A 16,222-nucleotide genomic window follows, 5' to 3' on the forward strand; every position below is an offset into this window, starting at 1 on the left:
TCAACTTTAAAAGAGAAACCGACGGGAGCACCCAAAATCAGTAAGAATGGCACAAAACATTGAGCGTGTAAGGGAGTCAGTTTTGAGAAGTCCGCATCACTCCAGCCGAAAGCATGCACCAGCCTTAAGAATTTCTTACACGACATTACGCCGCATATTGCATAACGATTTAAACTTTTATCCCTATAAAATTCAAACTGTCCAGGAATTAAACCAAGATGTTGTGATTGCCCGCAATAATTTTTGTGAGGGAATGCTTTCATTTATGGACGGAAATGAAGACCAAAACATTGCTAACAATTTGTTCATGTCTGATGAAGCACATTTTCATCTGTGTGGCTTTGTCAACCAGCAAAATACACGTTTTTGGGCAGCCGAAAACCCAAAAGAAATACACACGAAACCATTACACAGTCCCAAAGTCACAGTGTGGTGTGCACTTTCGTGGTTCGGCATCATAGGGCCTTACTTCTTTGAGAATGATAACGGAAATGCCATCACTGTTACTGCAGCTCTATATACCGGTATGGTTTCTAACTTCCTCTCCAGATAATTAAACAGATTTGCAGAAGTGAGCCGAATGACGTGGTTTCAGCAAGATGGTGCAACCTCCCACACCGTCAGAGTGTCCATGACTACTTTAAGGGCGCTCTTTCCAAAGCATGGCATTTCCAGAAACGGCGATGTTCCATGGCCAACGAGGTCACCCAATTTGACTGCATGTGATTATTTATTGTGGTCATATCTAAAGGACAAAGTGTATGTTAACCATCCACAAACTCTTCATGAACTTGAGGAAAACATCAGATGCGAAATCAATGATATTGACGTGGCCATGTTGCAGAACATCATGAATAATTGGCATCCAAGATTGGAGGAATGTGTCTGACAAAATGGTGCGCATCTCCTTGATGTTCTTTTCCACAAATAAATGGCATGTTATGTACTTCACTTTCTTGTAAAAAATTGTTTTGAAATACAACTTTTTATTACATTTACACGAGTGTTAAAAATAACCATATTTCTGGCTCACCCTTGTATATGCATGTTACTGATTTGCATTATGAGACTCATTTGGCAAATCATGAGCTTCAAGTAGTGTTTGTTCTAATACCTTTTTACCTTTGCCTTCACTTCCATTTATTTCACTTCGGTGATTTTGAGGATCCGTTTTGCTTTATTTTCTGCCATGATATTTGCTCCACTACATATCTTTCTGCATTATAGCCAGCCATTAAGTTTGAAATGCATTCATACACTTAAAGTTTTATGCATTCAGTCATTTTGAGCAGCGGAGCTGGATGCGCCCTCATCAAAAGCAAACTCTCTTGGTGGGAGAGGAGAGCGCATAATGCTTTGGTGAGTGCTTGTTATCAGCAGACTCTGTGAACCCCTTTGAAGCTGAGCTCCCACATCCGAACAGAAGGAAATGCAGATTCCCACTATTCAGCCATCTCTCCTGGCAAAGCATCAACAATTATTGTTTGCTGCTTTGTTTTTTTCTTGGCGTTCATAATACAGTGTGTACCTTTTCATACAAAGTCGAGGCTAGTGAACGAGCTTGGACATAGAACGGATCAGGATGTAACAGAACACAAAAGGAACAGTAGTAAGAGAGCAGGGAAGCACACCAACAGCAGGTTTGAGGAAAAAATAGAGGGAGACTTGGAAAAATAAGGGATGTGGGGAAGAATGAGTGCTAGAGGAGGACACAGAGGGTGAAAAAGATGGATACATCTGTAAGCTCTCAAGATGGAAAAACTGGAAACTTGGAAAGAGGTAGCCTTGGGTAGGGTTAAGGGGGGGGTTAAAAGATCATGGTTTTGGATAAGATTACTTTGTGCTAAAAATCCGAGTTTTGTGATATGCGTGAGATGCACAAACAGCATTGACAACAGTAACAACGGATGAGGATACAGGACGTAACACACATTTGCTGTATTACGTGTCCAGTGCCTTTAAAGAGGTGAGGGAGAGGGGAGAAGAAATCACAATAACCTGAAAAATGGGAATGCTTGGGAATGGGGGTAATTTGAGGGTAGATCATGTATGGATGAGGGATGACTTGAGGTTGTGGTGAGAGATGTGTTGAAACTCTGGAGGGAAGGATGGAATTGAACAGACTGGGGAAGTTGGTTCCACAGATTTTATTTTGGTATACAGAGTCAAGGCTCATGGAAGAGGGAGAACACTGAACGGATCAGGATGCATCAGAACAAAAGGAACACGAGAGAGATGGGGGAAACACCAACAGCAGAGTTGAAGCACAAAATAGAGGAAGACTTGGAAAACAATCGGTGTGGGGAGGAATGAGGGGAAGTGGATGACACATAAGGTGGACAAGATGGATACAGAAGCAAACTCTCTCAGGAAGGAAAATCTTGAATTTGGAAGGAGGTGGGCTTGGGGGTGGGGAGATGGTGGTTAACAAGAGGTTGAAAAATATCATCGTTTTGGACATGGGATGATCTGAGGTGGTGGTGAACAACTCTCTTGAAGAGTTGGATGGAAGAATGAGATTGAAGAGAATGTGGAGTTTGGTTCCACAGGTGGGGAAAAAGGAACAAATGAGTGGAGGTGAGCAGTGAGCTTGGATTTTGGGAGTTTAATGAGAAGAGGGTTACTGGCAGACTGTGTTTGCCATGCAGAAACCTGGAGGGACAGATATAAGAAAGGGCAGAGGGTAGACCAAAAAGGAAGTGGTGGAATACAGAGAGGTCACCAACCTGTATGTGAGCCAAAAGTAACAGGCCTCGATACTCAGCTTCGTCATGGGAGATCCCAGTGATTATAGAGCCTTGCTTTCCACGGAATCAAGGGCAAGGTGGGAGGCAGGGGCTCCAGCCCAAAAGGGGGAGCAGTACTCCATCAAGCTTTGAATGAAGACCTTGTAGATTGTCAACAATTCAGATGTACCAAGGAAAGACCTTGCACGATGGAGGATGCCCAGTCGGTGCCTGGCTTTGAAGGCCATCTTGGAAATATGGCATGCCAAGATACATAAAGTGTGTCTTTTATAGTAAGTAGATGCGAGTTTTTGCCAGATGGTCCTTTTGGAGAAATGGTGAGTTTGTGGGATTTATCAGGCTTCAGACATATACCAAGTGTTGGATCATCTCCTGATGTGGCAGGGGGTGGAATCATCAGGAAAGGCATAAGCAGAATTTTCCACGGAATCAAAAAGATCATTGTGCAAAATGACGAACAAGACTTCGCTCAAGACACTATCTTGGGGCTCTCCAGCCTTGACAGGAAGAGGAGATGAGGTGATCCCATTAAGAACTACACATTTATAGGAAGTAGTTGAAGATGTCAGTAAGCCATGAGAGGATGTGGCCTTGGATGCCATAAACAGAGAGTTTTAAGATCAAGCTGGGGTGTCAGACTGTAACAAAAAACCCACACACGCACTATTGAATGGCAATAAAACAGAAGGTATTTCATTAAAAACAGACATGCATTTGCTGGCGAGCTCTTTTACTTTACTTTGTCACTCTAGCACTCAAGAATAGTGAATTGAGAACTATTCCAAGAAGGTGAAGCTTTAATTTACCAATGTGCATTTACAATGTAGAAATGCAACTTACATATGCTAGTATGAAAGCAACTTGAATTTTTGTGCTCTTCAGGATGCTCAACTGACATGAGGTGATTGTGGTTTGAGACACAGCAAAATGAGACAAACCTTCGCATTTTCGCAAAATGAGACAAAAAGCACATTGCCTGCACTTATTTGCACCCAAGCAGGCCTTCGTGCTGCAATTGGAAGAAATGAAACACTCAATTTGTGACCCCCAGAGCAACTGATTTGTGGTTAAATCGGTGACCAGAGGGGTCGACATGACCTTTATCACTTATCTCACTATTTCCTCGATTTGTTTTGAGTTTCCGTTCAATGCTACTTTGCAATGATGTAGCAATGATGGGGTTGATGCTATAAAACATTCTGCTCCTGCCTAAGTATCATATTTTTTTTTTACAATTGACAGGACAATGCCATTCAGGAAGAGGCAAGAATTTCACCAACTTTTGGGAAGACCCAGTTTGATAATCACACAACGGAGGAATTTGGTCTTGGAGCAGGGAAATCACGAGCCTCTTTCGGCCGGGGTTTTTTCAAAGTGAAAGCGAGCAAGCGGACAGCCAGCGCCCCTAACCTCGGTGAGAGCTTTTCCATTTTAGCCACGGCACTACCATGAGATCCAAAAAATCCAAACTCCAAACATTTACTTATTTTCCTCACTATATCGAAGACCGGTAGCAGTTGTAAAAGTTAATTGTTGCTGTATTGTTTTTATGATCTAGACAAACTCTCTTCATTATTTTGATCCAATATTTTGTTTAAAATTAAATGAATATTCTGGAAGTAAGAAAGTAAGAGGTGATTAGAGAAAGCTATAAATGGGATTGCAAATCCCATTTGGTGTCCATTGTGATATCATGCAGGGTTGGGATTGTAAAGTCATGCACATCATTCAACATGTTGAATTTCAATTTTAAATTTGCCTTGCAATTCTTATTACCAAGCAGCTCGAATGAATGTACTGAGATATTTAGAAAGTTCTACCTCTCCAATGGTCTGGGCCTGCTGCAAAATATTTGGCTTTAGTTATCACATTCATATCATCGTACACTGACAACCGCGTCTCGATCCGAGTTGGTCGCTATTCCACTTGAAAGTGATGTCTTTGAATATCTTGTTCAATTCTGGTGTAACATCATGTGCTCTGGAACTGTCGACTGTTTCACTGCTTCAGCTGCAGTATTTTATGAAGGTCATTGTAAAGCCTTGGTGATGTGGAAAACCGTTTTGCTTTGAAGAGCCTCTTCCTGCAATATGGGTTGAGTCAATTGTTCCTGAGTTGCTTTTGTGGACCCATTTTGTACATTTCCTTCTTCAAAATTTGGATAACTTGAATACAGAGGAAACGTATGCATTTGAATAGTAAATAACTGTTTGAAAAATGAAACTTGTTCCACAGGCCGCCGAATGTTTGGGAGATCCAGTGAAGGTGATAAAGGATGATTATCCAAAATGAGTTGTAAATTTTAATGGCAAGATTAAATGTGACATTGAGGATACCGTCGCGCATTTTCTGCGTGTTATTCAACCCTTAAAGCAGTGGCATCTTTACCTGGCAGAAAAAGTAATTTGGTTTACAGAATGTGTGTTTTAACAAATGTGAACCCAAAGGTACCAGTGGGGTTCTTATCCAGAACCGTGCTGCTGTGCATGGCTGATGTCCAAATGTCGTTTCCACCCTCTAATGCAAGCGGGCATTTGTCTCCTTTGCCCACGAGTTGCAGAGATGGATGGCAGTTCACCGTCACCGAGCCCGACCGAGCAGAGTCCCTCTCCACTGTCTTCTCCTGGAGCCGCTTTTCAAGAAGGCACTATATCACCCCAAACTAAAAAAAAGGCTCGTGGAATCAGGAAAATATTTGGCATGTGAGTAATAAGGCACCTGTGGTTACACCTTGATTTTGGTTGCTGGCTGCACAGTAGACAGTTTGTATAAACCAGGTGATCCAATTTTTAAATATAATACAAAGGAATACCAATCTGGATAAAGACTGGGAACAGAATCCATTGTCAGTCGAAACAAACAACGGATTTTCCCAAACTGAGCGCAAATTTACCGCCGGGAGTTTTTCATTTTTAAATTGTCTTGCCCAACTGTTTTCTTTCTTCTCTTAAAATTTCCTGGCCTTCATGCTGTTTCTTCATTGATTCATATTTATTTAACGACATGTTATTAATTTTTGTTTGTTTACTTATTCTGATTTTATTACATTTCTTTCATGGAGCAAACTCCCTCCATGCCCTCGATGTTTCACTCCCCTCCTTCCCCGCACCCCCCTGCCCCCCTAACCTCATGTATCGAATGTCTTCGACCTCTTATGTTCATTGATGTCACCCCTCCCTTGATAGTCCTGCTTCATCACCCCAGATGTTTAACCCCTTTCCTTGACATATTATGATCGTTCATGTCATCTCTCCCTTCCTTTATATTCCCCCATCACGCATTTCGCTCTTTTGCTCCAACAAAGGGAAGTGCGTGAAACACCTGGCTCATGTTGTTTCTCACTGCGGTAAACCTGCACTTTCTCAACTCTTGTTTGGGGACATCCATTGTTACCTCAGCCACCTAAGGTGGATGGAGGTTATGTTTTTACCTTTGGTTTTTCTTTTTTTAATAACCCAGGTTTGAAGCAAAAACTCGTCTATTGCCAATGTGCAAAAAGAAATATCATTGTTATACAGTTCAGATAGATTCAAATTGCACTTACTAGAGGCCTGAAGCATGAGGCCTGCACCTTCACAAGGCCTGTGACGCCTATTGGCTCCAACGTTTTGATATTTGATTGTCCTTTTAACAGTTTTATTGGTCGTTTTACACTGAGAGGAAAACCTATAGTAAGGGCATTGCAATTATAAATATGACAGCTCCGAAGATGTCTTTGGCTTCGCATAGGACCAACATGGTGGCCATATGATGTCGTTTAATGGGTCGAATGGAATGTTATACACAAATCGATGAACGAACCGGCAAATTACGATATAGAGTAGCGTCAAATTCCAAAATCATCATATTTCTTAACACCAAAGATATCGTGGCATATTTTTTGCATATATGTATGTATATATATATATATATGTATAATTATTTTTTTACCAAATGATCAAAGTGTGTTTTGCTCATCAATACAGCACTTTGTGTTCAACGTTTATCAAAAACTTTATCGTTATTTGGAGTTTTGTTTTCCTCTCTATGTCTATCACTGCCATCATTCGTTTTTGTTTATCCTTTACCACACAGGCCCACATAGCATCCATTTTTGGATATCATGGCTCTTCATCATAACGATTCATGGCTGCTTGTGCAGCATGTCGGTAGCAGTTGAGAACGTTTCTTCGATTACAGATAGCGTTTTTTCCATAATGGACTTGCAGTTTTTTTGCTAGAAATATACAAACTGCTCGAATGTAAATCTGGCAACTGATCTTTCTTTAATTTGTCTTTGGTGTTACCAAACTTTTGAGGAAGTCCTTCTACTTTGCAATGTCTTGAATTGCATTATGCATATTGAGCCTTGTACCTGAATGTTCTTGTAGATTTTATATCTTGATCTTTCTCACTTGATCTTAATAAAGCAACTTGTGCATGCGCCTCCACTAAATAAGTCCTGAAATGCCAAAAGGCATATGTTTTTTTCTTCATGAGCCAAAATTTCTCAAAACAATGTGGCAGCAAGCCCTCTGCTTAGGGAACCATCCTTCGACATCAATATTAAACTTGTAAAGCTCCACAGAGTGTATCTGGTGTATAGGAACGTTTTGTATCACTTTAATGCCTAAGGCTGATATGTGGTTGGTCTCCATGTTGATTAACGTTGTTGTAAGTGTACAAGCCAAAGTAATATGAGAGGGACTATTGAGCAGCACTATGGCCAACCAATACCTATCCAAATTCACTATAATTGGAATTAAAAAATTCACAATACCTATCCAAAATCACTAATTCACTCTCATTTATCGACTAAAACTATAATTGGGTCTCCTCCCCGGTTTCAAACACCTCTGTGCCTTTTTTATTTATTTTTTGCATCAGACTCAAAAGGAGCCATTCGACGAACTTGAATCCAGGAGATGAACCCCAAGAGCTATCTCGTGGAGGGATGAGATCAACATCGGGTCCACGCCTAGGATGGTCTCGCGATCTCCAAGGTGCTTCTGGGTGAGCATTTTGCAACCTTCTCAATACATCCCCTGAGATATTTGTCACAGCACAACTGCAAATGCATTTTCTTCAGTTCCCCAGTCCACATCACAGACAAGCAAAGAAAGAGGCCATCTCGGAATGTATGTTGCAGTTGGTTTTCAGTAAGTACCAAGGTTTTCCAGCAAAATTGTTCTGAAGATGGATTGAAAGGCCATAATGTGAATGGGTTTCAAAGATATACTCAAAATTTGAAATGGTATATGGTTTGAGTAAAGGTTTCGAGATAGTATGGGAAGGATTGCAGCTTGGGTGCTTGACCTTTTGGCTAAAAACATAAAGCTAAGTGCGTAAAGGGACAAATCATGGCTTCGTCGTTCCCTATTCCTCTAAGCAGGTGGATGGGGATACACCTTGAAATTTGGAGATTAAAAACTTGTGTAACAGTGTGTATGTGTGTGTGTGTGTGTGTGTGTGTGTGTGTGTGTGTGTGTGTGTGTGTGTGTGTGTGTGTGTGTGTGTGTGTGTGTGTGTGTGCGTGCTAGCGAGGTACCCGTGCTACGGCAAACAGACCATGCAGAAACGGTGAATGCTAAAGCATGAAACCAATACATTCCACATTCCTGTGGCACCTTCAGTTACACGTTAGACATGGACAGCAGGTTCGTGAAAGACGTAGGTCAAAAAAAAACGACGAATAGAACCAATAAATTTCACATTACAGTGCTGCCTGTAGTCGAACATCAAGCACAGACAGCAGGTTCGTGAAGGACTTCCATGAAAAACTTACCCGTTTGAATTGTTCTATACCCAGTTAAAGGCGAATCTGCATGTGGCGATCCGCGAATGTCATGCGTAGAAAGTAGAAACCGTCACGGCATTTCGTCCTTCACCTGAACTCAATATCTCTATTTTCATTCCAAACAGCATAACTCCAATCACAAATTAAATAACATTAATATAAAAAACAAACTTTTACCAACATTCGTGACATAAACTAATATTTAAATCTGGATGTAGAGTAGTTCCGTACGGTTGGGTGAATACAATTACGAATTCAAAATCGAAATTGTATTCACTCAATTCCAAACGTCATAGCAATCATAAATTGATACTTTAACAAAATACTGTTTAAAATGACGATTGTATTGGGATATTATCAAACCAGCTCATTGCCGTCATCTGTCTACTTCCAGATTTGCGGCAGGTTCGTATCGAGTTATTTTCAAAATCATAATTTTATTGAGGATTTTTTGAAACCTCCTACCTACCTTACAACATCTGCTGGGGCCCCAAAATGTTCCACAGAAGGTTTGGTAGCTCCAGCCCCAAAACTGAGGGAGTAGTTTGGGGACGGACAGACGGACAGACAGACACTCCTGTTTTATGATATATATATATATATATATATATATATTATAATTTTTCTTTTTTTCATAACATAACAAAGCCATTTTATGCCCTTTTTCTGTGGTATCAATAATTAATGTTTGACTTTGACAGGTCTGAATGAAAGCGGGTTTTGTACATAAGGTTGAAACGTTGACAGTCAGATCAGGTTTGGTGGGGATTTGCATTGCAATAGAGTAGAATTGCAGAAATATGCAACACAGTTGTTTGGGCGCAAGAATAACATTAGCATAATTGCTAAGACATTATCCAGCACAATGCGTTCACTATTCACTGTCATGCTTTACATAGTTATTGTGTAATGTTCTGCAGTGAGCTGGACGCTCCTTTTGCCAAGTGGAGCACGGAGCAGGTGTGTAGCTGGTTACACGAGCAAGGACTGGGGTTATACACACCGATGGCACGCCAGTGGGTCTCGTCTGGCCAGACGCTCTTACATGCCACTGCTCATGATTTGGACAAAGTACGTCACCTTTAGCCAAGGTTCATACCCGTATTAACTGTTCTATCCTAAATGTGATTTTTTTTCATAGAATGTGTAATTGGGCTTGACATTGCATCTGATTGAACCACTGAACCAACATGCCACAACTGGGTGGCATATCGTCTTGCCACCTGACGATTGTGTAATCTCAGCTTTTGTTGTGTTGCAGCTCCTCCTAGAGGTATAGCGAGGAAACTTCATTTTATAACGAATTCACTGGTTACCTGAGTTCACCTACAGGTGGGCACAGAGGGATCAACGTCAATTAGTCCAATGAAAAAAATAAGAATTGTTTAATAGAAAATAATTAATAATTAGCACAACGACACAGCCATCCATTAGCCATATACGTAATGGACACAAATACACCCATTATGCCATTACCATGTATGCACGATCTGCCCAACCAGATATTGTAGGCCGAGGTGTAAATAACAGGATGGAGTGACCTTTTCACGTACATTGTACATAGTTATTGTGTAATTGCTGCAGCGAGATGGACGCTCCTTTTGCCAAGTGGAGCATGAAGCAAGTTTGCAGCTGGTTACATGAGCAAGGCCTTGTGATAGCACGCCAGTGGGTCTCGTCTGGCAAGTCGCCAAAGGTTTGCCTGAAATATACTTCTGCCCATGCCCTCTTCCTTCATGGGAGGGGAGGGGAGGGGGTAGCAGAGCAAGAAATCTCGGATATACAGTGCAGTCAGAAACCCCTTGACTTTTTCACATTTTGTTGTATTACGGCTTCAATTTAAAATGGAATAAATTTGAGATTTTTTGTCACTGATCTACACATAATACCCCATAATGTCACAGTGGAATTTATTTTTTAGAATTTATACAATTTACAAAATAATTAATATAACAGGTAAATAATTGAAAACATTGAAAAATATAAAATAACTAAAAATTGGACTAGCGTTCAATTTTTTCAATTTTTTCAATTTTTCAATTAATAAGTGAAATAACAACAAATAATTTATTCACGTTCCAACAGGACACTGACCCCAATCATACAGCCAAAGCAACACTGGAATAGCTTCAGAACAAGAATGTGAAAGTCCTTGAGTGGCCCAGCCAAAGCCCAGATTTGAATCCCATTGTGAATCTGTGGAAAGACTTGAAGATTGCTGTTCATCGACGCTCTCCATCCAACTTGACAGAGCTTGAGCAAATCTGCAAGAAAAAATGGGAGAAACTCCCCAAATACAGATGTGCAAAGCTGATACAGACATACCCAGGAAGACTCGAAGCTGTAATCGCTGCCAAAGGCGCTTCTACGAAGTATTGACTTAAGGGGTTGAATACTTATGTAAATTAGATATTTCTGTATTTAATTTTCAATAGATTTGTAAAAAAATTATAAAACAGATTTTCACTTTGTCATGTTTTTATTTTCTCACAAAGCTTCTTTTTTTCCGGTATGTGTAGGTTGGTGACAAGAAATTAAAATTTAATCCATTTTAAGTTCAGGCTGTAACACAACAAAATGTGGAAAAGTCAAGTGGTGTGAATACTTTCTGAAGGCAATGTATGTGAATGTGTGTGTATGTATGTATGTACACACAAAAGTGTTATGTAAGTGTATGCAAAACACAGTTACCGACCTGGTTTCGACCTTCTTGGGGCTTCATCAGGGCAACGCAGTGAGCCTTCCATACACTTGTGACTGAAAACCTTTCGGTTATACAATATATCAGTCATTATGTGACTTCATACCATCAGTGGGGAACCGCCAGTAAGGTGTCCCATACAGCTACTGCTGCACCTTACTGGGAGCGATAAGCACCGCCTGCCACACCCTAACATTATCTCTGGTATCCACCAGAGATAGGTCGACTCCATATAGTGAGGAGCCATCTAGCAGTGCGTCATTATTGGTTGACGAGTTATCAAGTGACCACTATAATCGTCATGGGTGTGCGTCTGTCTGTCTGTCTGTCTGTCTGTCCGCAGCATAACTACCCGATGATATCATCCGATCTTGATGAAACTTGGGTGGGAGGTTGATATCATGATCTAGTTGTGTCCTGCCTAGAGTGGGCGTATTGCACCCTTTGTGGGCGGAGCCACGCCCAAAAAAGATGTCTTTTTAGGGGGTAATCGAGTTCAAGCTACATCTTCTCCGAGGGAGTTGGTGGAATCTGACAGGGGTTTCGGTATTTGGTTAGGCCAATGTCATGTGTCTAGCCCCACGGAGCTCGATTTTTCATTTTCGCCCCAAGGTCAAGGTCACGAATTTAGAAAAGTCGATTTTTTTATGGTTTTATTACATTGTTCGCTTCCTGATAGGGTGAAATGTCGTACATGATCTTATATTATCACATACATCATGAAATAAAAGTTTTCCAACAAATTTCAGAATCTTCGACCTTTGACCATTGAAGGTCACAAAGATCAAATTTTCAAAGTTGTCGGAATCTAACCGAATTTTCGGTATTGTGTAGCTCACTGACCTCATAACATTGCTCATTGAGCATTGTCATTGAATACCGCTCGCTCGTGAACCATCGTCGTCTCCTGACTTATGGATGTTAAATTCAGATACTGTCACATATAATTATGGATGTCATATAATTCAGATACTCCCAGTAAGGTGCTTGGCAGGCAATGCGGACATGCGTGGCGATGACGTCATGACGTTCACTCATTAGGTTGCAGCGCCAAATTACAGATACTAATTAGTTACTCCCAACCGCATCCAGGTCGACTCCATGTAGTGACTGATATATAACCGAAATGTTTTCAGAGCGTCACAAGTGTATGGAAGACTCACTGCGTTGCCCTGATGAAGCCCCAACAAGGGCGAAACCAGGTCGGTAACTGTGAGTTTTGCATACACTTGTGACAGTATCTGAATTTAACATCCATAATGACGCACTGCTAGATGGCCCCTCCGGAGCTTGGCAGGCAATGCGGACATGCGTGGCGATGACTCATGGCCCCTCTGGAGCCGCCAACTTGGTCAGCCCACTGCACCTCACTGGGTTCTTAAGCCGCCATTTTGTTTCGGCCTACTCAAACTTGCCTTGCTTCAGAAATACGATCGATTATCATTATATAATTGAAGTATATCATCAAAATCTGGATTCGGACATGAGGATTGGGTGCTGTAGATGAAATAATGTCCAAATCTGGAGTGAAATCTGAAAATTTACCATAGCTAGTGATTGGTGAACGCTATTGAGGCTGCTTTTGCAAGCCATGGTGTTACAGTAGACAGAGCTCACATTTTTGTGCGATATACTTTAATTGTAGTAATAGATCGTTATATTAGTGTACTTACAAAAATATTCATATTTAAAAAACAACAAGTCAGGAGAGGAAGGGGAGAAAGGTGGTTCATCACCTTTTCTTTAAATATATGCTGGTGAATGTGGCGATCATCCCGTTTCTGCGTTAAGTGTGATGCCAAGCAGGAAGAAGAAGAAACCGTACTACCAACTTCGTACACTTCCGGAATTGTTTAATTTATTTGTGTTCAAATGTCTGGTGATTGTTTTGTATTTATTTATGTGAATGTGTACTTGTATATAACTGTCATTAATATTAAAAAGCTTAGGCACGATCGAGCGATTTGTTTTTTTTTTACTCCAAAAAAACGATCTTTTTTTTTCTATTTTTTTTGTTTGTTTGTTTGCTTGCCTAAAACACTCCCAGGCACTCACTGATGAACCTCTGAAAGTTTGACAAAGATCCGTTCAGCCATCTCTGAGAAAAATGGCGACAGGCAGACAGACAGACAGACATCTCTCTTATTTAGTAGATAACGAGGTGCTCATAAGAAAAAACCCGAAAGATGCTTACCAATATCGTGGCCCGCCATCTTGGTCAGCCCACTACACCTCACTGGGTTCTTAAGCCGTCATTTTGTTTCGGCCTACTCAAACGTGCCTGGCCTTAGAAACACGATCAATTATCATTATGTGGCGGGCACGAAAGCTCACTGGCGTGAGGGCATCATTCCACGCACCAAGTGGGCGGCAGCCACGCCCGAGGGGTAGGCGTGGCCGCGGGATATACACCAGGCGCGCAGCCCGGAGCGCACCAGTGCTACAGTTGAGCTCGTTTAATAAAGACTCTTAAACTCACCGCGTTGTCTGCTTCCTTTTTGTTGTACAAGCAAGCGCGCGTAGCACCACGCTTCATTGGTGACCCCGACGTGATGGTCAGCCGTCGCTGACTACCCGAATACGCCATCGCAATGGCAAACAACGCGGTCCAAATGAAACTCCCCGAGTTCTGGGAGACGCAAGCCGAAGTCTGGTTCCTGCAGGCAGAAGCCCAGTTCCGACTTCGAGGCATCACGGTGGACGAGACCATGTACTGCCACGTGGTCGCTTCCCTCGGGCCCGGCATGGCCGCCCGCGTCCTGTCGGTCCTGAGGAACCCACCGGCCGACGGCAGGTACGAGGCGATCAAGCGTCTCCTCCTCGCCACGTTCGGCCTCACGGTGGACGCACGGGCCAACCGCCTCCTGGACCTCCCCGAGCTCGGCGACACGCGACCGTCGGTCCGCATGGACCATATTCTGTCATTGATGGGCGACGAAACCCCGAACGCTCTTTTCCGGGCGTTATTTCGACGCCAGCTGCCGGCACGAGTCCGCCTCGCGTTGGCTGGTTCTGTGACGACGGAACCCCGAGCGCTCGCTGCCGAGGCCAACAGGTTCTTCGCGGCTTTGGACATGCAGGCGAGTTTTGGCGCGGCCGCCGCGCATCCCGAGGCTGACCCTGATGCTGATGCACCACACCTCGGGGATCCCGAGGCTGACGCACGCCGCGTGGCCTCCGCCACGCCCACCACCACCGGGAAAACCGCGGCCTCCGCCTTCGCCGCGAACCTGGTGCCATTTCCACGCTAGGTTTGGCCACAAGGCGAGGACTTGTTGCCTGCCGTGCTCCTTCGGCAAGTCGGGAAACTACAAAGCCGGCGCTCGGTAGCGGCCCTGAGCGTCGGCCATTCCGGCAGCCTTCTTTTTATAACGGACACCTTGTCCGGGCGCCGTTTCCTATGCGATACGGGGGGCACAGGTGAGCGTTATCCCTGCCTCTACGTCCGACAAGCACACCGCGGGCCGGGGCCCCGCGTTGCTTGCCGCGAACGGAACACCCATACGCACATTCGGGAAGCGCTGCCTCTCCCTGCGGTTCGGAAGGCAACGCTTTGCGTGGACGTTCGTAACCGCTAGTGTCCCCATGGCACTACTCGGTGCGGACTTCCTCTGTGCACACGGGTTGTTGGTAGATGTGAAGAACAGACGTCTCGTCCAGGCTGAAACGTTCAGCTCGCTTGCTTGCGCGCTGAGCAGCTCGTTGAGCGGCTCACTGAGCGGCTCACCGAGCGGCTCGCCAAGCGGCTTGCTGAGTGGTTTGGTCCCTGCGAGGTTAGTTTGTACCCTTCCAGCAGCGGACGACTTCACCCGCCTCCTCGCCAGCTTCCCGGCCCTTACGCGGCCCACCTTCTCGGCGGGGGCCGTCAAGCACGGGGTGGAACACCACATCCCCACCGCCGGGCCACCCGTCTACGCCCGGGCACGCCGCCTCGAGCCGACGAAGCTCGCGGTGGCTAAAGCGGAGTTCGCTACGCTGGAGCAGCTAGGCATCGTGCGGCGCTCCGAGAGTGCTTGGGCGTCGCCGCTTCACATCGTGCCAAAGCCCGGCGGGGGATGGCGACCATGCGGGGACTACCGGCGCCTCAATGATGCCACCACCCCCGACCGCTACCCCGTCCCCCACATCCAGGACTTCTCCGCCCGGTTGGCGGGCATGTCTTTCTTTTCGAAGGTGGACCTCATACGCAGCTACCATCATGTCTTCGTCAGGCCGGAGGACATCCCGAAGACGGCGGTCATCACCCCGTTCGGACTGTTCGAATTTCTTCGGATGCCCTTCGGTTTGAAGAATGCGGCTCAGGCGTTCCAGCGACTCATGGACAGCGTCTTGCGCGACTTGGATTTTGTGTACGTATACCTGGACGACATCCTCGTCACCAGCGCGTCCCGCAAAGAGCACCTTCACCATCTCCGCACGCTCTTTGAACGTCTGGGCCAGCATGGCCTCATCGTGAACCCCGCCAAGTGCCGGTTCGGCGTCGCCGACATCGATTTTTTGGGGCACCGCGTCACTAGGCACGGGGCCGTCCCCCTACCGGCCAAGGTGGAGGCGGTGAAGGGGTTTCCGCGCCCCCGCACGATCAAGGGGCTCCAGGAGTTCCTGGGCATGGTAAACTTTTACCATCGGTTCCTGCCCCGCATCGCCCAGCTCCTGCGCCCCTTGCACGAGGCCCTCCGAGGGAAGCCGGGCAAAGTTGACGTTACCTGGACCGAGCAGATGGACGCGGCATTCGCAGACGCGAAGCTCGCCTTGGCTAACGCCACCATGCTCGCGCACCCGGCGCCCGATGCACCGATCGCGCTCACCACCGACGCCTCGGACTACGCGGTGGGCGCGGTGCACGAGCAATGGGTGCGTGGTGCTTGGCAACCGCTGGCGTTCTTCAGCCGGCAGCTTCGCCCGCCCGAACGCCGCTATAGTACCTTCGACCGCGAGTTGCTCGGGCTTCACCTGGCGGTCAGGCACTTCCGCCATCTGCTCGAGGGCCGTGCGTTC

General features: G+C 44.7%; 2 protein-coding genes across 27 annotated transcripts in view; both read left to right on the forward strand.

Annotated features, from left to right (window-relative positions):
- Nucleotides 1-16,222, forward strand: part of LOC137428074 (protein mono-ADP-ribosyltransferase PARP12) — a 1,016,466-nt gene that overhangs the window by 482,497 nt on the left and 517,747 nt on the right. The gene's annotated exons all lie outside the window — the stretch shown is intronic.
- The window catches only part of PPFIBP1 (PPFIB scaffold protein 1), a gene marked incomplete in the record, with an annotated part of 228,414 nt that overhangs the window by 189,008 nt on the left and 23,184 nt on the right, over nt 1-16,222 (forward strand). For 14 of the 26 annotated variants that reach the window (XM_078776734.1, XM_078776727.1, XM_078776756.1 and 11 more), the window contains 4 exon segments: nt 3,990-4,161; nt 5,308-5,449; nt 7,614-7,739; nt 9,444-9,594. In XM_078776734.1, coding sequence (XP_078632860.1) covers nt 3,990-4,161; nt 5,308-5,449; nt 7,614-7,739; nt 9,444-9,594 — 591 coding nt within the window. 26 annotated transcript variants of the gene reach the window in all.

The sequence above is a fragment of the Myxine glutinosa genome, chromosome 1 (assembly GCF_964187855.1).
Source record: "Myxine glutinosa chromosome 1, kmMyxGlut1.1, whole genome shotgun sequence".
NCBI classification, from domain to species: Eukaryota; Metazoa; Chordata; class Myxini; order Myxiniformes; family Myxinidae; genus Myxine; species Myxine glutinosa.